A 20,091-nucleotide genomic window follows, 5' to 3' on the forward strand; every position below is an offset into this window, starting at 1 on the left:
AGCAAAAATATATTTACATATATTGTCATTTTAATGTATCTTTTATTTGTTTTTTAACATTTGTTTTAGACGTCCTTTTATATTTTATGTGAATTAGAAGACGATGGATACTTTATAAAAAAATTATACATAAAAAAAAAAAGTAAAGATGATGCAAAATCAGAATCCAGCAAAGAAAAGGTCAAAATGATATATGTATATGTATATATATATATATATATATATAAAAGTCATTAATCACACGACATGTGAGGGTGTTCTAACATGAACCCAATCCCGACCGGAAAGGCATGTGATTTGATTTGCTATCAACCATTAATTATTCACATACTATATTTAATAAATCTCAAATACCATTATCTTATTCATTTTTAATACCAAAACGGTTCATTTGTCAGTCATTGTATTGCATTCCCTATCAGCTTCTATATGAGTTATATAAATAACTAAATTATTCCCTCCAATCTCATTGTCTTTCATAGTAATAAATAAACTAATAAAAAGCTTAATAACAGCTACTGTTGCTGCAAAAGCCTACCTGCATCACCTTGACATTATATGTGAGATCTCTTTCTCTTTCTTTCTCTGTCAGTCTTTGTGGGTTACGTCTATTTATTTATTTTTTGGCATAGTGATTTCCGTTTGCAACGCATTGGCTAAATCGACTGGCATTGTATATATCAGTTTTATCTATGTTAATGCATTTTAATTTGATAAAGTTTGTCATTTTCTGTATTCATTTCAGACATGGATCCTCAGCTCAGTCCTGATTCCTACTCTCATCAGATTAAGGTAATCTTTTTGCCTCTCTGGAGCTGTTTCTGTAATTCATTTTGGTCCCATTTGCTTGTTCAGTACCATCTTATTTTTTACATTGGACTACATGAACTGGTAGATGCACTGATCACTCTCTCTCTCTCTCTCTCTCTCTCTCTCTCTCTCTCTCTCTCTCAGTCACTTATGGGTTTTGCAATTTTGTTCAGTTTAATTACTCTGTGTTTCTTTTGAATGTTAATATTGGACACCTTTTGTTACATCAAGTATTTAATGGTAACCATGGTAATAAAAAGTTGAAAGATCTTTAATTTTAAATTTTGATTGATCTTTGGGTTTTTGCTGTTTTTAAAAAAATATAAAGTTTGAATCATATTTTGGAAGACGACACGGTAATATTGGAATGGTTGCATCCAATATTGAATATGTGTATGGAAAAGTTCTACTTCATGTACCTCATAATTTGGAGCAACATACTGATTCAATCTTAACTATGAGAGTTCTATTCTTCCCTGTGTGAACAGATTTGGTATTGCTTCGTGCTATGTTGGCTTGATATGCAAACTAGGGTCCGCTTCCTAACAGTTTGACGTGAGATTGATGATAACATACTAAAACTATGGCTAACTGCCTAAATCTTTTGGTAATTAGGATGGTTTCTGTTAAGATCATAAATTTTTTTTTTTCCATATGTTTATTCCATTATGCATTTGCATCCATGTCACATTAAGTATGTGCCTTCTCTATTACTTGAACATGGGCTTCAGTACTTTGTTCAATTTTGATGCATATAGAGATCTACAGCCACTCTTACTATATCTTTTTTTTTTTTTTTTTTTTTTTGATTTTCAATTTACCAAAATGAGATCTGATCTGTTTGTTGGCAAATAATTGTGTACTGGATTCTTAGAAATCAGTTTTAACCGATTTAGGTTATAGATTCAACTGGGATGGAAGCACAATATTTACTATTAGCTTGTTCTTGTGATCTATTTTCCTGACATGGTAATATGCAGAAAGAAACATGGAAGCATACACTTCTTTTGTCATTTCAAAGCCTTGGAGTACTTTATGGCCAATTAAGTACTGCTCCCTTATATGTATTCGGGACAATTCCTGCAAAAGATATTTTATCGGAAGAAACTGCATACGGACTCTTCTCCTTCATTTTCTGGACTTTGACAATCGTTTCTTTGCTGAAGTATGCCTTTATAGTCCTGAAAGCTGATGATGATGGAGAGGGTAATCGTCTTCAGTAACCTGTTAACTACGAAAAGTATTCTGCCTAAGGATTGTTCTCAAACAATTACTTACTTTACCATATTCTTGTAGGTGGTACTTTTGCTTTGTACTCAATCTTGTGTAGGCATGCCAAAGTGGGTCTACTTCCAAGTGACAGAACTGCTAATGAGGTTACACATTATGAAGCTGGAAGTCCTTTCAAGATCAAGGTTGAATCAAGGGCAAGAAGGGCGATCGCAAAACATAAAAGCAGTCATTATTTAATGCTGTTCTTGGCTTTGTTTGGTTCTTGCATGATAATTGGAGATGGGGTTCTTACTCCAGCTCTTTCTGGTGCAGTCCTTATGAACCTCTCTCTCTCTCTCTCTCTCCCCCAAACATTATTTACACTGATAAAATGGTCTTCTTTTTTCCTTGTCAGTGTTATCAGCCTCAAAAGGTCTCCAAAGATCACTATCTGATATGTCACATATATGTAAGTGACAACATTAAAAAATTTTATGGCAGAAAAAAAATTTCTGGTGAAGTTTAAAAAAATAATCCAACGGTTTCTTTCTCATTTTAACTATATCTTGTGATTTTTAACAGTTTCTTCTTCTGAAAGTAGACAGGAGTCAATATCAAAAGATTTTAAAAGATGTAAGTATATGTCTGTATGCATATACTTCAATCGAATATTTGCTTTCCTCTTCCTTGTCTTTTTGGTTAAATTCAATATGTATGAGACTTATTCTCACTTTCATTTCACTTTGCACATAATTCTTATCCAAATACCTCAAGTGGCTTAGAAACTAATTAAGATCCTTGTCATGAAAATATGTTATTTTCTATTTGTCTACTAACATTTTTTACCCCTTGTAATTTGTATATTCCTATGCTGTGAGGTAAGCTTATGTACTGGATCCTGTTTATAAATCTACTCTTTAGACTACGTGTATGTGAAAATAAGTTAGAATGTGCATTCAAATCCTTCAAGGATTATGCGTATGTGACTAATTTCCAGTGTAACAAAAGAGTATTTATATGTTCCGGTTTCTTGGACTATTCATAACTTTAAACATTTCAATTACTGATTTTCCAGTTCTTGACATATAATTGATTGCAGATGTCCCAGTGCCTTCTGCATGTGTCATACTGTTGTGCCTTTTCATGCTGCAGCACTATGGGACTCATAAAATTGGGTATATGTTTGCCCCGATTATCATCATTTGGCTCTTTCTTATAAGCGGAGTTGGTATATACAATATCTTTTACTGGAACCACCACATCATCTATGCGATATCCCCAGTATACATGTACAAGTTTATTAGGAATGTCCACGTTAGCAGCTGGAGGTCATTAGGCAGCATCATTCTATGTGTTGCAGGTTGGTCTCCATGACGCTTAATTATGATATCAGAATCTTCATATTTGAGATCTATTCAAAATGGTGCTATGATTTCTCTTTATCACGATGTGCTGTACGTTTTGCAGGATCAGAGGCAATGTTTGCACATCTAGGTCATTTCTCAAGGAGATCTATCAAGGTATTCTACATATCTCATATCCTATCAACTTATGCAAAATTTGGTTGAGCAAAAAGGAACTTATCAATGCTGTCCTGACTGCAGATTACATTCATATGCTTAATTTATCCGGTTCTTGTTTTATGCTATGCTGGTCAAGCGGCATACATATCCAAAAATCTTCATGTTGAAGATTTTAATCATCTCAGTGAATCTGTACCTAGTAAGTTGTATACTTGTAATGTGCTTTGTTTCAGTGGCAGCTTCATTCAGGATATAGGTTTCTAATATATGAGTGCATTGTGAGTCCAGGACATATTCGCCACTTCTTCATCGTGTTATCCCTACTTGCTTCAGCTGTTGGAAGCCAAGCAACCATAACTGCCAGTTTCTCCATCATAAACCAATGCCTGGCACTTGGTTGCTTTCCGCGAGTTAAAGTTATTCATACATCAGATAAGATAAATGGGCAGGTTTACATCCCTGATATTAACTGGTTACTTATGGTGCTCAGCCTTGCAGTCACAATTGGTTTCCGTGACATTACGAAGATTGGGAATGCTACAGGTATTCTTTCCTTAATATCTTCCTTAATATAAAGAAATATACACATATAAAATGCATTTTCCAGCAGACCATGAAAATGGTAACAAACTTGAATTCGCCATGTAGTCACAAAATTGAGAAACTGATTCTATAAGAAATATGCTAATAGTTTGCTAATCGTTTTTCTGTCATTTTTCCACAGGTTTGGCCGTAGTTTCTGGAATGCTTGTAACAACTTGTTTGATGTCACTTGTCATTGCTCTATATTGGGAGAAAAGTTTAGCAGAATCAGTATGCTTTCTCCTACTCTTCGGCTTTATCGAAGCCTCATATGTCTCAGCATGCATGTTGAATTTTCACAAGGGCGCTTGGTATCTGGTTGTCCTTCTCATGTTTTCGTTTACAATCATGCTCGCTTGGCATTATGGAACCATGAAGAAATACGAGTTTGATTTACAAAACAAGGTGTCTACAGAATGGCTTACAGATCTTAGTCCAGGCCTTGGAGTTTCCAGAGTACCTGGTATCGGTTTTATCTACACTGATATAGTAATGGGAATCCCAGCTTTCTTCTCACACTTCATTACAAATCTCCCTGCATTTCATCAAGTACTTATCTTTGTATCCTTCAAATCTCTGCCAGTTCCTTATGTTCATCCGAGTAGGAGGTATCTAATAGGCAGAGTTGGCCCCAAAAAGTACAAGATATATCGTTGTGTTGTAAGATATGGATATTGTGATCGTATTAGGGACACAGATGATTTCGAAGAGCAGATTATTCGTTCGATTGGAGAATTCATTTCTTTGGAAGAAAATGATCTTGAATCCTTGACTTCACCAGAAGGAAGAATGATTGTTGTTGGAAAACCATCATCGTCACAGGATGGCAATGCTTTGATCCCTATGGATGATACAATCTCAAATATGAGTCCTGCTGGCTTTGCAAACAATGAAACACAGGTGAGTCAATTCAATGATATATCTGAAAGAGGTAATGGACCTGTGAAGAGGAAGAAGGTGAGGTTCATGTTGCCTGCAGATAGTCCTAAAATGCGAGTATCTGTAAGAGAGGAGCTACAAGAACTGGTTGATGCCAGGGAAAGTGGTACAGCATATTTCTTAGGACAGTCACATTTATCAGTTCGAGATGGTTCAAACTTTCTCAAGCGATTCTTGATCATGACATACTCATTCTGTGATAAGAATTGTCGTGAGCCTCCTGTTGCGCTGAACATACCTTATGCTGCTCTTGTTGAGGTTGGTATGGTTTATACCATATAAACTGTACTACAAATATTGAAATGAAAAAAAAAAAAAGAAAAAAGAAAAAAGTATGTAACAGTTTGTACAGAACGAGATGAAGAACAAAAGGAGAAGAGAGAAGATATTTATGCCAAGAAATTAACAAGTTCAACTTGGTAGTTTTTACAGTTCATGTATTTGATGAATTTAAGAGAAAGAAAAATTATCTTCAAGATAATTGACAAAACAGTTATATTTATATCTAACAAAAATAAATAAATGTAAAAGTAAGAATCATGAGAATGGTATTATATCTTTTGTGTTTGTTTGTTATGGATTGGAGGAACAGAAGGACAATTTGGAATTTTGTGACTTGGCACAATAATTGGCAATGCCAATATACATATATAACACTTTTCATATATTTCATTGAATGATTTTAACATTTGGAGTTTTTGCAAGTAGAATTTTATGGAACAACTATAAAAGCAGAAACTTCAAAATCCCTATTCAGTGCCTCTAAATGCCAATTTTGGCAACAATTAAAAATATCACTAAAGAAAAAAATAATAATAACAAATTATTAAACAAAATTAGAAAAAAAATGATAAGAGTTTTATAACTGGGAAAAAAAAAATCATTGAAACAAGAAATGAAAGCTTGGATACAATACAATCCAATTGTTATAAATTTATTTATTTATTGGTTTGTAGTGGATTTGAAATAAGGAACAATTAATTAAATTTAATAGTTATGAACAAATTATAATCTCAACTCGGAAACAATGATGAATCACAATTGGGCTTTCTTGGGCTGGAATTAAAGCCCAATTTTTAGCCCATCTGAAACAAATCAGAGAGAAAAAAAAGAAAAAAAAGAAAAAAAAAAGACTACAGTGTTGGACTCTTGCTGAAGATTGTGTATGATGATGCTGACAGTGATAAACTAGGGTTTTTCCAAAATCTCAGTTTTCCGATTAAGACTTCTCGATCTAAATCATTTCCGAGTTTTCCAAAATTTTGAATTTAGAAATTCTTTCTAACTGTTTGCGAAAATCTTTGATTGCTTAAAAATTTTATTTGTTAATCCGAATAAGAATAAGAATAAGAAGAAGTTGCAGAAGAAGAAGAAGAAGAAGAGGCGAGAATGGTTGCACACAAAAAAGGTGCATCTAGAGGTTCAGAGGAGCCGGAGGAATTGGCACGTGTGCCCTTGCAGGCCATCCTTTTGGCTGATAGTTTCACTACCAAGTTCCGACCAATCACCCTTGAACGCCCCAAGGTTTCCCACTCTCTCTCTCTCTCTCTATATATATATATATATATATGTATATATATGTATGTATCATATACTTAATATTTGTGAACATATTTGCAATGGGATTTTTTAGTTTTATTTTTTTATTATTATTATTTTATTGCGATGTTGAGTAGCTCTGTAACCGCAAATGAAATTGGAATGTTGATTGCTTTTTTTAATTTTGATAAATTGCAAACTGCATGAACAACATCTTAATTAGTTGCTTATCAAAATTTAGTTTGGTTTTAGCAAGTTCATTGTACAAAAGCTTGGAAAAACATTGTTCTTTTGTGTGTGGAGTAAAATGTGATGTTTCAATTTACTTTGTGAACAATTTTGGTTTACATAAAATCTCCTATGGTGCAAAATTTTGGGAATGGTGCAATTTTTTATGAACTAATAAATTTCTGCTATTTGAAGGTACTATTGCCATTGGTAAATGTCCCAATGATCAATTACACCTTAGCATGGCTTGAATCTGCCGGTGTCGAAGAGGTTTTTGTTTTCTGCTGTTCTCATTCCAAACAAGTCATTGATTATTTGGAGAATTCTGAGTGGTTTTCTCAACCAAATTTCTCTGTCACTATGATAGAGTCGCACAATTCTGTGAGTGCTGGAGATGCTTTACGCTTGATATACGAGCGCAATGTGGTATGTTGAGATCCCAATCTTTTTAATGTATTAGGACTACTATGCTTATTCAAATTTTGTAATGTGCAATTTCATTCTTATACTAACATTTTGATACTCTTCTGTCTGCTTTTGAAGATACATGGTGACTTTGTCCTAATTAGTGGAGATACTGTAAGCAACATGTCACTTACACAGGCCCTTCTAGAACATAAGGAGAGAAGAAAAAAGGATAGTAACGCTGTAATGACAATGGTGATTAAACGATCAAAGCCTTCTCAGATTGCACTGCAGTCTCGACTTGGCACTGACGAACTTTTTATGGCAATAGATCCAAATACGAAGCAACTGTTGTATTACGAGGACAAGGCAGACCATTCAAAAGGATCTATATATCTAGATAAGTTGTTGCTCGTTGAAAATACTTCGATATCTCTGCACAATGACAAACAGGTTAATTCCTCAAATTTCTCCATCAAAAGTATTTTGGTTGTTTCTAGGTTGCTTATTAGTCTGGTACGGAAATGTTGTACTTTGCAGTCTTCAGTTCTTTCTTCTGCCATTATACACTTTTTAATTTTTTTTTTTCACCTTCTATTTTTGATAAGTATATACAAGTGGAGTGGAAAAGGTACTTCAGTTTAGCTGCTTATGTTATATTTATAGCTTGTGGTTGAAATTCGTGGATAAACACGATATTTCTCTATCCTTCTAATATGACGCAAATAATGGGGAATGTTTTTTCACCAATTTGGATTGTATATTAAGTTAATTGTTTATTAAGTCTCCTTTCCACTACTTTCTTTCTTGTAGTCATGACTCATGACCAAGCTATTTATTTTTTGGCACCTCTATCTTTTACTGGTTCCTACTTTGTCATATCCGCTGTTTTACTTTTAATTTTCTGTACCTTGTGATAAAAAATCGTTCTACAAATCACCATCTGTTCTTTAAAGCCCATTTGATTGGTGGACCTATATGGTATATTATTGGGTTCACTGGAATACAGTAATGGAAGCTGTATTGAGTTGGGACAGATGGTCCTATGCTGTTACTGGAAGATAGGAATTTCTTTTTTGTTCACTTCCTTCCTTGTACTATGGTTTTACGTACCAAAGTGTCTTTTAGAGTTAAGGTCTTGGTATGCATGATAGACATGGATATTTTTTCCATGGGCATGTCATTTCTTATTTTGATTGAATCTTGAATATATGCTTACAAAGTTTCTCATTTGTAGGATTGCTACATTGACATCTGCTGCCCAGAGGTTCTCAGCCTTTTTACTGACAATTTTGATTACCAACATCTACGGCGCCATTTTGTCAAGGGATTGCTTGTTGATGATGTATGTATTTCAAATTAACTATCTATTATGTTAGAACAAATTTGACCTGTCAGCTGGATTTACATTTCCATCAACTTATATATTGTATTACATAAATGGAGGCACAGATGCACATACATGATGTTTGTGCCTCTACCAACATGAATCGTGCATATATTATTCAAACTTTATGTTTTTAAATGTAAACAGAACTCTCTTTGATTAGAATGTAGCAGAATTATTTCATGGCTATGCTTAGCTGTCCATAAACTTGTCTAGTTATGTTGGATAAGAATGCGGATGGACAAAGATGTATTCATGGTGGAAATTTCTCATGTTTGTTGTTGATATGTAGCCAATTTGGATTGTCATTCTCACTGTTTAGTACCTTTTGTCAAGTGATGCATTTTGTCCTTTTGGACATGTCAACGTTTATATTTATTTTAGTTTTGGAATTCTTCTAAGGTAACCGTCTATCCATTCAGATTATGGGTTACAAAATATTCACACATGAAATTCATTCAAGCTATGCGGCTAGAATTGACAATTTCCGCAGTTATGACACTGTCAGTAAGGACATAATTCAGCGATGGACATATCCATTGGTGCCAGATGTTAAGTTTTTTGGGAACTCTTCAGTTAAATTGGAAAGACAGGGAATGTATCGAGCATCAGGTAATTATCACAAAGTTGTTATGGGATATCCATTTTATAATTGTTTGAAGAGTTGAGAATTTTCTCGTGTACTCATAGCTTTATGAATGGTATCATTTATGTAAAATATTCACGTACAAGAGAGTACCAAGTAATTTGACTTTAAGTCTGCTAGAATCCTTATTTAAACATATCTTTGTTACTTATGTTAAACTAATATTTATTTCTGTCAATATTAATAAATGCAACTAAAACAGTAGAAAAGCTCTTATCAGATAGTTGCATCTTTTTGGTGCTTATTCTGAAGAATAGCTTCACCTCTCTCTCTCTCTCTCTCTCTCTCTCTCTCTCTCTCTCTCTCTCTCTCTCTCTCTCTCTAAGAGAAAGGAGCTTTCACCTATTTTCATAGCAAGAATGAAGAATTATATGGTATAGTGTTTGGAAGTGGTTTGATTTGTTTACTGGTGATTTGTATTTGAGTAATTTTCACCATACTCCATGTTGCATAACATCCTTACAGCCTTGTTTCTTGTAATTCTTTTTGACTTTTTTCCTCTAAATATTCCATTATATTAATGTGATGAGCACCTGCTGTTCAGAAATAGGGCTATCACGTTCTGCGCAAATTGGTCCTTTTACTGTCATTGGAAATGGCACCAAAATTGGGAACCATACTACAATTACGAACTCAGTTATTGGGGAAGGGTGTAATATTGGATCAAATGTTTCAATAGAAGGTTCCTATATTTGGGATAATGTCACCATTGGAGATGGTTGCAAGCTAAGGCATGCAATAGTTTGTGCTGGGGTGATAATGAAGTCTGGAGCAGTTTTGGAACCTGGTGTAATATTGTCTTTCAAGGTATGTGATATTTTATCTTTTATAGAACTATATTTTACTGCAAGAATTAGTTCTTTCTCATATGGTTGGAATAAACTAGGTTGGCTATGATAATTACATGCCAGTGCCACCAATTAGTTTAGTGGCCCGGATACAACTATTAGATTTTTAATTATGGGGGTATAATTCAATTAAGTTTGTGTTCAGGCATTGAAGATGGATTAGATTTTTTCTGGCGTTTGGATATTTGATTTTTTCTGGTGTTTGGGTATGGTCCTAAGATAGAAAATGCCTTATTATATGATATTTGAATTTTGATTGTAAAATTTATTAAACTTGCCATCTGTTGAAGGAATCTGAGTGTGATTGCTTACTAAAAAGGTCCTTAGTGCTGAGTTTGCTGACTCATTGTATTTTTTTTTTAAAATTTGTTTCTGAATTTTGGCATATATGCTTACTTAAAAAAGAAAAAAGAATAGAAATAACTTAGCCGCTATGAAACAAGACCCTGTTCTTTTAAAATCTAAATAGTAACCTTGGAAATTGTATATTTATTCATGTGTTCAAATAGTCTGAATCGCTTGATGCTCAAACACAGTCTTGTCAGTTATTTGAGTTGTATGAATTTAGTGTCTTACTGAATTCTTTTGCCCCCTCTCCCCATTTCTATTGAAGTCCATCTTTCTTTTGTGGCGTTTCAACTACTTTTATTTTATAATTCTTTTGACATTTCTTATTCTCCAGGTATTAGTAGGGCAACAATTTGTTGTTCCTTCATACTCAATGGTATCTTTACTTCAACAGCCAACTAAGCAAGATAGCGATGAGGAGTTGGAGTATGCTGACAATAGCAGTGGGATTGTAGAGATACCATGTAACTTCCATTACATTTTATACCTTCTTCTAGTATTTGGGTTTTTAGTTGCTCAAGTATATCTTTTTGTTGCAAAAGCATGACCTAGTATGGTGTAGGCATTGGATCTCCTTTCTATTTATTATAATTTTCAAATGACTGTTGTGTAAAACAAGTCTACAAACTTTCTGTCTTGTCAAGCATTTTAGTGGATATAACAATCAACTTGGACAACATGCCTAAGAAACCTCTCATTTGTTTACCAATTTACTATTTTGATTTTCCATTTATGGAATTTTCTTTGACTTTCATGTTTCTTTGTCATCTTTCCTCGGAAAGAATTTCAGTGAATTAAAAAGAAATTGAATGCTAGGTCTCTGTAATTCTTGTAAATTTAAAGAGGAAATTGCTGTGATAGCCGTAACTTTTAAATATATCTTTGCTTTTGCTTATTCGAGTTATTGATTGGTGAGATACACATATTTTTCATGTCTCCTTTTTAAGTTGCTTTATATGTTGCATTTGCAGGTACATCGGACAAATCCAATGGGGAGATGACATCAGAACAATCAGAGTCACAATGTTGGCCTGCATCACAGGTTAGCTTCTATTTTATTAGATGTTGTAGGCAGTCTTGAAAGAACTGGGGTAGACCATTGCTGGTAATTTTTTGTTATGTTATTGATTGAACAACTATATGCATCTTTAGATGAATCCAATTAAGAAATGATAATATGTCTTGGTTTCTGTCTTTTAATAAAGGGGAGCTCTGAAAGAATTGTGCTTCACGATGAGTACTTCCTGATGTGTTATTGATTGAACAATGCTATGCGTCTTTCCATCCTCTTATACAGTTACTATTATTGATCAGCTTGGTAGTGGTGGAGCTGGTTATATTTGGTCAATTTGTGAAGGAGCCTATGATGAAGAATGGAGGCATTCAGTTGCTCCCATTCCTGCAGATAAACTTGCTGAGGCAATGGATGCTGCAGATGATGACCAAGAGTTGACACAAGATGGCAGTATTCTTCCACCTTCAGGAGAGTTGAAGCCTGATTCAAACGACTCAGAAGATGATGATAATGAGGATTCTAGAGATGAAATGATATACTTTGAGAAAGAGGTGAAAATTTTCATCTAGAAAGCTTGTGGTGATTATGTTTTTGTCCAAACCCAATCATTATAATTCCTTCCTAATTTGCAAATTTGCAGGTTGAAGCAACATTTTTAAGAGCTGTGCATGAAAATATCAAAGTAGACCATGTAATCTTAGAAGTTAATTCACTTAGGTATGGTCTTATGGCATTCTGATCATTTGTTACCTTTATTAGCCTTATTTTATCACAGCTTTTGAAATATCAAGGGTATTTAGTATTCTAGGGAATCAATCATTTTGAATCCCAGTTGTGTGTGTGTGTGTGTATGTGTTTTTTTAAATTTTTTTTTTTTAAACTTTTACTAAATATAATTGAAGCTAGACAAAGAGGCAGCAAATAATTGCAGTTGGAAGAAGTGAGATTTTTGGTGTACGAATTTGAATTCAATGATTTATAATGGGTTTCTGCTTGTTAGAAAAATATTTCATTTCTGAAGATGCGGGGTCCTGCCCCAATTGTCTGCTGTCTTCTGCAATTGTTGACCTTTATGCAATCTATTTTCCATTTCATTGCCATCCTCATATGTTTTACATTATGAATATTCTGAATTTTACCCCATTATTGTTTCAAATGATTGCTCCATCTATTTGTTACTTTGATATGTATTGCTTTTGCTCATCACCTTTTTGTCCCTTTCATTTCAGGTTGTCATACAACAAAGTAGCTGCAGACTGTGCTGGAGCTATATTTTATGCAATGATGAAATTGGCTTTAGAAACCCCTCATACTTCAGCTGGTAAGTTTTCCTTAGGATGCCAATCTCCCAGTTTAAATTTCTTTGATTCAAACCAAATATGTATGTATTGAAATCTCGAATTACGTTCAGATTCTCTGATTTTCGTGTCCTCTATATTTTGTTTCTCAAGTATTTTATTTTATTTTCCCTTCGTGGTTGCAACAAGATGATGCTTTTAAATGTATTCCTCAGGTGAATTGCTTCAAAATGCAACTAATGTAATTACGAAATGGAAGAAGCTTTTGAAGTATTACCTAGCAGATATAGATGAGGAGGTTTGTTCTTGCTTGCCCTTTTGAATGCTTGTAAACGTCTTTTCAACTATTCAAATTTGATGTTTGACCTGCTTAAGCTTGTAATGTTTCAATTTTATGTTCGCTATATCGTAATTTACATAGACTTTGAGTCTGTATACATAAGCAATTTCCCAACTTATGGTTCCAGTGCAATGCTTGTTGTTTTCAAGCAATATACTGCTGGGCATGTTTGATAATTGCTAATATAATGATCATTTCTAGTCGATGTTTTGTGATTAACCATGTTTGCAAATTCTGCAGATGGAAGTAATACTTAGATTTGAAGAAATGTGTTTGGAGTCTGCTAAGGAATTCTCGCCATTATTTACGAAGGTGTTTTTTTAATTCAGTTTCTGGTCATTTTGTAAAACAGAAGAATAGGATGTGTCAATTTTTTAATAAATTCAAATTTTCACGTTGCAGTATTCAACTGGATGGAAATTTAACATTTTGCATAAAAGCATTGCACAGCTTCTCTCTCTCTCTCTCTCTCTCTATATATATATATATATTAATAGATGGTAATGGAAAAACTTCCACATGAACATTGTCATGTTTTTAAGCTTAAAGCTGTTACAGAAAGATATTATTTAACATTTTGCACAAAAGCATTGCAAAGCCTCTCTCTCTCTCTCTCTCTCTCTCTCTCTCTCTCTCTCTCTCAGTCATGGAGAAACTGTTGCATGAACATGACCATGTTGTTATGCTTAAAGCTATTACAGAAAGATATTCGGACAAAACCATTGCTAAATTTCTGGAAGAATTTGTTGTAACCTGACTCATTCTAACCATTGCTTCTTTGTCTTCTAATTGTAGCCGATGAGTTTCCTTTGTCTTCTAATTGTTGTTATAATCTTTTACAGATATTAATTCAGTTGTATGACCAAGAAGTCATACAAGAAGACGCTATTCTTAGGTGGGATGATGAAAAAAAAGATGCCGATGAGTCGGATAAAATTTATGTTAAGCAAGCTGAAAAGTTTATTCAAGTAAGTATTGTTATTTCTGCATTTGAACTTGTTTTTGATTGCCTGATTTATGTAGTTTCTTTCCTTGTATGATACTAGCATATGATTCCATCATGTGAATGCAATCCCTCTTCTAGTCTCCTTTCTTGGAATTCCTGGCATAGTGGACCATACATATGAAGTATGATTTATGACCATTTAAACTGGCTCGGTTTTAGTGTGTAATTCTATAAGAGTTGTTCTACGGGTATCAATTTGCTTTTTGTCCTCACCATCACATCTAAGATTTTACATCATGGTAGATACCCCTGAAAGGGAAAGGCAAGATATGAGCGCATGATGATGGAATTCTGAGATTTCATTAATTTTATTGCATACAAGCTGTGATCTTTTTACGCAAACTTATTGGAAAATGGTATTGATGAGTTTATAGCAAAGTATGCTCATATCGCCTTGAAGGCCATATGCCATGTGCAAACTTCTCTAAAATTCCTTGGCCTAGTTCATAACATATTTGCATTCTGTGTTCTCTTGTGTAGTGGTTGAAGGAGGCATCTGAAGAAGAAGATGAAGAGGAGGAAGGGGCAGATTCATAATTCTCATTTGGCACATAATGATGTTTTTAAGTTGAACGCAAGTTGATGTATAATTTTTAACACCCTTGTATTCCTTGTATTGTAAAAAGCCAAAAGCTCTCTTTTTTTCTTCTAAGACTTCACCCTCTCTCTCTCTCTCTCTCTCTCTCTCTCTCACATGAACTGTCAAATTCTTCTCCTGCAAACTTGTGAAATTGAAATTTTTTGTTTTAGCATATTTCCTAGACCATATCAGAGTTCATGGAAATCTAATACGTTACAATAATGTAGTATTGTTTTGATCAAAATTTTATATATTAATTTAATGATATATATCTTCTTTTAGGGCTAGATCAAAGTCTGAGACCACAATGGGGCAGATGGGGGCAATTATCAGGTGAATATAATTTTGAAGGGGAAATTTGCCCATGTTATAAAAAAGGGAAATTTAACCAAATTGCCAGCTTTTAAGGGCATTTAGACTTGAAACTGTGGTAAAATCATTCAAAGTTCATTCATAAAGTTGTGGATCGGCTCATTGTTCATTGCAACCAAAGTTTCGAAAGAATCGGTGGGCATAGTAAGTAGACCAAAAAAAAAAAAAAAAAAAGCGCCCCAACCAATGGTTTTTATTTATTTATTTCTTTATGATTTTTTACTCGAATTTTCTAGTAAAACAAGAAAGAAAAAATGAAAGAAAAATTGCTTTCCAGAACCCCCCCCCAAAAAAAACAAGGGGCAAAAAAGAAAAATTTTGTTGCTTATTTTCTGGTCTCCCAAAAAAAAAAAAAAAAAAAGAAAAAGCTAGACCTTTGTTATTGGGATTTTATAGTTCCAAACATTGGTAAATTCTTGAGCTCCCATGCGACTCTTACTTGGCTTTCAAGAGAAATTAATTACATTTTTCATTAGTTTTTTATCTTCAAAGTTCAATGGGATTGTGTATGGGCTTGGGAAGAAGAAAGAAGGAAAGCAGTGCAGGGATTGTGCTTCTCGGGGAAGGAGGAAAGAAAAAAGTAATATTTTATTTTAATGAAGGGTAAAATAGGAACAGATGGGCAGATATAAAAAATTTGAAAAATAAGGAGCATATTTCATTAGGCACCTATTTTGGTGGGTATTGGGCCACATTCCGCGTATCAAGCTATTTATTTTTTATTTTTTGGCAAATAATCCAACTGAAAAATTACACAGATACTTAAGGTGAGGGATGTTTTTTCATGGAGAAAGAAGAGAGCTGAGAGAAAAAAGTAGAGATTTTTTTTTTTTTTTTCAATGGGAGGGATTATCTGTGGAAAGAAGGAAGAAGAAAGGTGCAGGGACTTAGGATTGTGGCATGAGTTCTCAAAGGAAAAAAAAAAAAAGAAAAAGAAAAGAAAAGAACACTCAAGTCATTTTTAATTTTTATTAGGTACAAAATAGATATAAATGGGTAAATAAAAAAAAAAGTTTAAAAAGGTATGGGTATATTTCATTAAGTCGGGGCAATAGACTAAATTTTTCTTATTATTATTATTATTGTTGTTGTTGTTGTTATTGCAAAATCCATAGAAAATGAAAGAAAAAGGATGGGCCTAGTTGATTGTTGATGAACTTACATACAATCTTTCCAATAAAGGAGTCAATTGTTAGGCCCACTTCATGAAAAACTTGATCGTTTTGTGGTCCATCGATTTAAATTTCAGAATGTCACAAACATCATTTAGTGTACTAACTTAACTACTAATTATATATGTGTTATTTGATTTATTAATATATTAATATAATTTAGATATAAATAAATTAACTATTAAAAAAATAAATATAAATTAATAAAATAATAATATATATACACTTAATAGGTAACTTGTAAACTAGATGATGCCTCTATTATTATTCTTTAAATTCATTTTATTATAATTGTTATTACCATTACTATTATTATTATTTTTTAATCTGAATATGGCCAACACTTTTTTTTTTTTTTTTTCAAATGAAAATATGGCCAACACTTATTGTTTGGGTTTCCAAAGAACCAAATAAATAACTTTGAATAGTAGATATTGGGATGATGCCAAGGAAGATGTTGAAAGAGAAAGAGACCTCAACAGAGTAACCGTGTAACCTCATTGGAAGTTTATTTTCCAGTTGGGTATCTTTTTTGTATACCAACTCCCACCCTTTGTGGTGTCTACGCCCAAGACGGCTGTCTCGGAATCCTGTTGTTCCTTTAGAATGGCGACCAACCCAGACTTTGATGCTGGTGGAGTTCCTGAACTTCAACTGACGGCTGACGAGCAAGGGGCCAAACATATTTCACAGTGCTCTCTGGTTGGGAAACTCTTATCTGAAAAAGTCATACCTAAATTCAAAGTCCAGTTGATTATTCAAAAAGTGTGGTTCACCCAAGCATCGGTCGGGGTAGAGATCTTGGAACCCAATGTGTTTCTGTTTTCCTTCAAATAGGCTCTTGACAGAAAAAGAATATGGACGAAACGACCATGGTCCCTGAATGGATCACACCTTCTTCTATGAGAATGGGGTCCTAACAGAGCCGTTCGCAATATTGACTTCCATCTCTCATCTTTCTGGGTACAAATCCATGGCCTTCCTCTACAATTTATGACCAGAGATAATGCCATTAAAATGGGTTCCCTGTTCGAAGCAGTGCTCCAGTGCGAATCAGTTTCTCGCACCAACATTATAGGAACACGATATATGCAACTACAAGTTGAGATTGATGTTAGGAAGCCGATCCCTACAGGGTTTCTCCAAAAAACAAATACAGGAGGTGTTTGGATCTAATTTAGCTATGAACGGTTGGCCGAATTCTATTATAATTGCGGGTTGATTGGCCATGGGAAAGTTAGCTGCCAACAACCAACATCTCATAACCAACTGACGAGTGGCGATCTTTCTGGCCCTTGGTTGCGAGCAGAGGTAGGTGCTTTTACCTTTGTTTCTGAAGGAAACTTTCTGCGAAGAGTTGAGATTCCCCAGGGAGAAATTTTAGACTCCTTCTCTAAGGATACCAATTTAGATATCAAAAATGGTGAGACCAGAGAGGTCCTGATGAGTTAGAATCGTCGGCATAGGACGGTAACACTGAGTTGAACCACTACCGAGTCTCTCCCCAAGTTTGTTTCAGGACAGATGGTGAGCACGAGCTACATGCAGAACGTTTGGGTGCAGACAAACCAATCAATTATGGACATGCGTTTGAAAAAGCTGCCTTGACAGGAGGAATGCAACAACCCCCTGACAATGGGTCCTCCTCTAGAGTTGCAGTTGCCAATCTTTCAACCTACAATGACCTGCAGACTAGCCATATAGAGGGAACTCCCCAACAGTACAGCCCTCTTCTAATGTTTCTATTACAAATATTAATGCTTTTCTGGAGAGTGCTACGGTCAAAGTGAAATTGAAAGATCGAGCACGAAGATGTAAAAGTGGAGATGACCACTCTGGAGCTACTTGTGTGATTGATTCTGGATTACTGATGGCTGAGGAGGTGGGCTTTACCATGCCCCCTCCCAACCAATGAAGGTGATGTCGTGGAACTGCCGAGGGTTGGGAAGACCCTCGGCAGTAAGAGGCCTAAGTGGTCTTAGAAGGAAGTCTTCCCTCTTGGGGCTTTTCTTAATAGAAACCAAGGCTAGTTTTACGAAAATGAATTCTATTGCAAGATCTTTAAGTTTTGACCATTTTCATATTGTTAAGGCCATAAATGGATGTGGAGGGCTGGGTTTATTATGGAAGGAGGAGTTGAATTGGAAGATTATTTTCAACTCTAATTGGATTATAGGTGTGAGAGCAACAAATCAGCAGGGAAGGTCTTGGGATATGTGGTGCTGCTATTGCCCTGCCGATTGGGGTTTGAGGAAAGATTTCTGGACGGCCTTAACAGATTATGTCCAATTCGGTTTGGATGCTTGGCTGTGTATCGGTGATTTTAATGACATTGTGGATCAAAATGAAAAGTGAGGAGGTCGCCGAGTCTCTTCTAAGAAAAATTTTTTCCTTTGAAACTTCTTACAGGAGGTGGGAGTGCTTGACTTGGGGTTCACAGGAAATCTGTTCACCTGGTGTAATAGGACAGGTGGCCAAGCAAACATAAGGGAGAGGCTGGATAAGGTAGTGATCAGTCTTGAGTGGGAACTTCTGTTTGATAAAGCGGAGGTCATCCATTTAAATGCATCCAGGTCTGATCACGCCCCTATCATGCTGCATTTTGTCTTGGATCATGGTCAAGCTCCTAGACCATTTAGATTTTCGGAAGCTTGGACACGGGATCCTACTTGTGAGTTAGGGTCCGCAATGCTTGGAATGAAGACAATAGGAGCGGTAGGAGTTTCTCTTTGAGCGCCAAGTTGCAATGTACAGCTCTGGCACTGAAAAAATGGGATAGGGAAGTTTTTGGGTTTTGCCAAATCAAAATCAGAGATTTAGAAGAGCAGTTAGCTTTTATTTAGAGTTTGGAGCTATTAGAATCCAATCTATCCTTGGAATCTAATTTGCAGGACCAATTTGATGAATGGCTTCTGAGATTGGAGTCTTGTTGGAGACAAAAGTCTAGAGAATTATTGCTTCAATATGGAGATCGAAACTTTAAGTTTTTCCATGCCTCCACCTTAGTTAACAGACAAAAAATTTTCATTGCTGCTCTGAAGAATGATTTAGGAGAGTGTCTTGATAGTAGGGAAACTATTGGAAGCTTTTTACTTCAAAAGTTTTCTAAGCTGTACAGGGAAGAAGGAATGGTCTGATGCTCATTCCTTGATGATTTGCTACACCTTTTGGTCCTCGTCGGATAATAATTCCATAGTAGCCATCCTTTTCGAATCTAAAATTTGGGAGACCTTGAAAAATATGAACCCAACTAAAGCGCTGGGTCTGGACGGAATGCGTGTCCTTTTCTACCTGCGTTATTGGAATATCGTCAGGAGAGACGTTGTCCGGACTATTAAAATGTTTTTCTTTCTGGTCATATCCCTGCTGCTGTTAATAGAACGTTGATTGTGTTGATTTCGAAGTCTCAGAGGATGGTGGAGTTTAATCATATTCAGTCTATTAGTTTGTGCAACACTATGTATAAGCTGATCTCCAAAATTTTGGCCATTCGGATACGTCCCCTATTGTCTCATCTTATATCTCCCAACCAAGCAGCTTTTTTTCCTGGACGTTGGATCGGTAAGAATACTATTTTGGTGAGATTATCCATACCATGAGGAGGAAAAGAGTAGCCATTGGCCTTATATGTTTTAAATCCAATATGAACAAAGCTTATGACAGGATAAATTGGGAAGTTCTCAATGAGAGTCTTATACGGTTCAGCTTTTCTGGAAGAGTGATTTCCTTTCTCAGTCAGTGCTATTCGAATGAGAGAGCTTCTATTCTTCTCAATGGGAGTATCTACGGAGAAGTTAAAGTGGAGAGAGGGCTTCATCAAGGAGACCCTCTATCCCTTTAT

The 20,091-nt window shown here is 35.0% G+C and overlaps 2 protein-coding genes across 5 annotated transcripts; both read left to right on the forward strand.

Moving 5' to 3' along the window:
* The first annotated feature begins 410 nt into the window (after window positions 1-410).
* On the forward strand, window positions 411-5,675 carry LOC107419568 (potassium transporter 25). 2 transcript variants are annotated; one of them, XM_025073956.3, is made up of 11 exons: window positions 411-560; window positions 746-792; window positions 1,791-2,016; window positions 2,107-2,349; window positions 2,438-2,491; window positions 2,605-2,655; window positions 3,122-3,382; window positions 3,490-3,542; window positions 3,627-3,744; window positions 3,834-4,088; window positions 4,270-5,675. In XM_025073956.3, the coding sequence occupies exons 2-11, from the start codon at window positions 748-750 to the stop codon at window positions 5,346-5,348; spliced, it is 2,385 nt and encodes a 794-aa protein (XP_024929724.3). In that variant the 5' UTR covers window positions 411-560; window positions 746-747; the 3' UTR covers window positions 5,349-5,675. The 2 variants fall into 2 exon arrangements, with proteins under 2 accessions (XP_024929724.3, XP_024929725.3); XM_025073957.3 differs by lacking the exon at window positions 411-560 and having other exon boundaries at window positions 613-792.
* Window positions 5,676-6,212: 537 nt separating this feature from the next.
* On the forward strand, window positions 6,213-14,973 carry LOC107419573 (uncharacterized). 3 transcript variants are annotated; one of them, XM_060814608.1, is made up of 16 exons: window positions 6,551-6,590; window positions 7,029-7,103; window positions 7,201-7,259; window positions 7,377-7,691; window positions 8,476-8,583; window positions 9,048-9,237; window positions 9,816-10,078; window positions 10,802-10,931; window positions 11,430-11,509; window positions 11,782-12,033; window positions 12,123-12,199; window positions 12,712-12,803; window positions 12,996-13,078; window positions 13,361-13,432; window positions 13,963-14,088; window positions 14,607-14,973. In XM_060814608.1, exons 4-16 carry the CDS (start codon window positions 7,422-7,424, stop codon window positions 14,661-14,663), a joined length of 1,800 nt encoding a protein of 599 aa, XP_060670591.1. In that variant the 5' UTR covers window positions 6,551-6,590; window positions 7,029-7,103; window positions 7,201-7,259; window positions 7,377-7,421; the 3' UTR covers window positions 14,664-14,973. The 3 variants fall into 3 exon arrangements, with proteins under 3 accessions (XP_015883798.3, XP_060670590.1, XP_060670591.1); XM_016028312.4 differs by having other exon boundaries at window positions 6,213-6,590; window positions 7,029-7,259; XM_060814607.1 differs by having other exon boundaries at window positions 6,213-6,590; window positions 7,029-7,259; window positions 11,439-11,509.
* The last annotated feature ends 5,118 nt before the right edge of the window (window positions 14,974-20,091 follow it).

This window comes from Ziziphus jujuba, chromosome 2 (genome assembly GCF_031755915.1).
Source record: "Ziziphus jujuba cultivar Dongzao chromosome 2, ASM3175591v1".
Classification (NCBI taxonomy): domain Eukaryota; kingdom Viridiplantae; phylum Streptophyta; class Magnoliopsida; order Rosales; family Rhamnaceae; genus Ziziphus; species Ziziphus jujuba.

Bases quoted from the DNA above. Each gene is read 5' to 3' on its own strand.
- LOC107419573 (XM_016028312.4), top strand. From the start codon at position 6,456: ATGGTTGCACACAAAAAAGGTGCATCTAGAGGTTCAGAGGAGCCGGAG. The intron at 7,692-8,475 runs GTTAATTCCTCA...TCTCATTTGTAG, and splicing joins CTCTGCACAATGACAAACAG to GATTGCTACATTGACATCTG. The intron at 12,034-12,122 runs GTGAAAATTTTC...GCAAATTTGCAG, and splicing joins TGATATACTTTGAGAAAGAG to GTTGAAGCAACATTTTTAAG.
- LOC107419568 (XM_025073956.3), top strand. From the start codon at position 748: ATGGATCCTCAGCTCAGTCCTGATTCCTACTCTCATCAGATTAAG. The intron at 2,350-2,437 runs GTGCAGTCCTTA...TTTCCTTGTCAG, and splicing joins TCTTACTCCAGCTCTTTCTG to TGTTATCAGCCTCAAAAGGT. The intron at 3,383-3,489 runs GTTGGTCTCCAT...TACGTTTTGCAG, and splicing joins CATCATTCTATGTGTTGCAG to GATCAGAGGCAATGTTTGCA.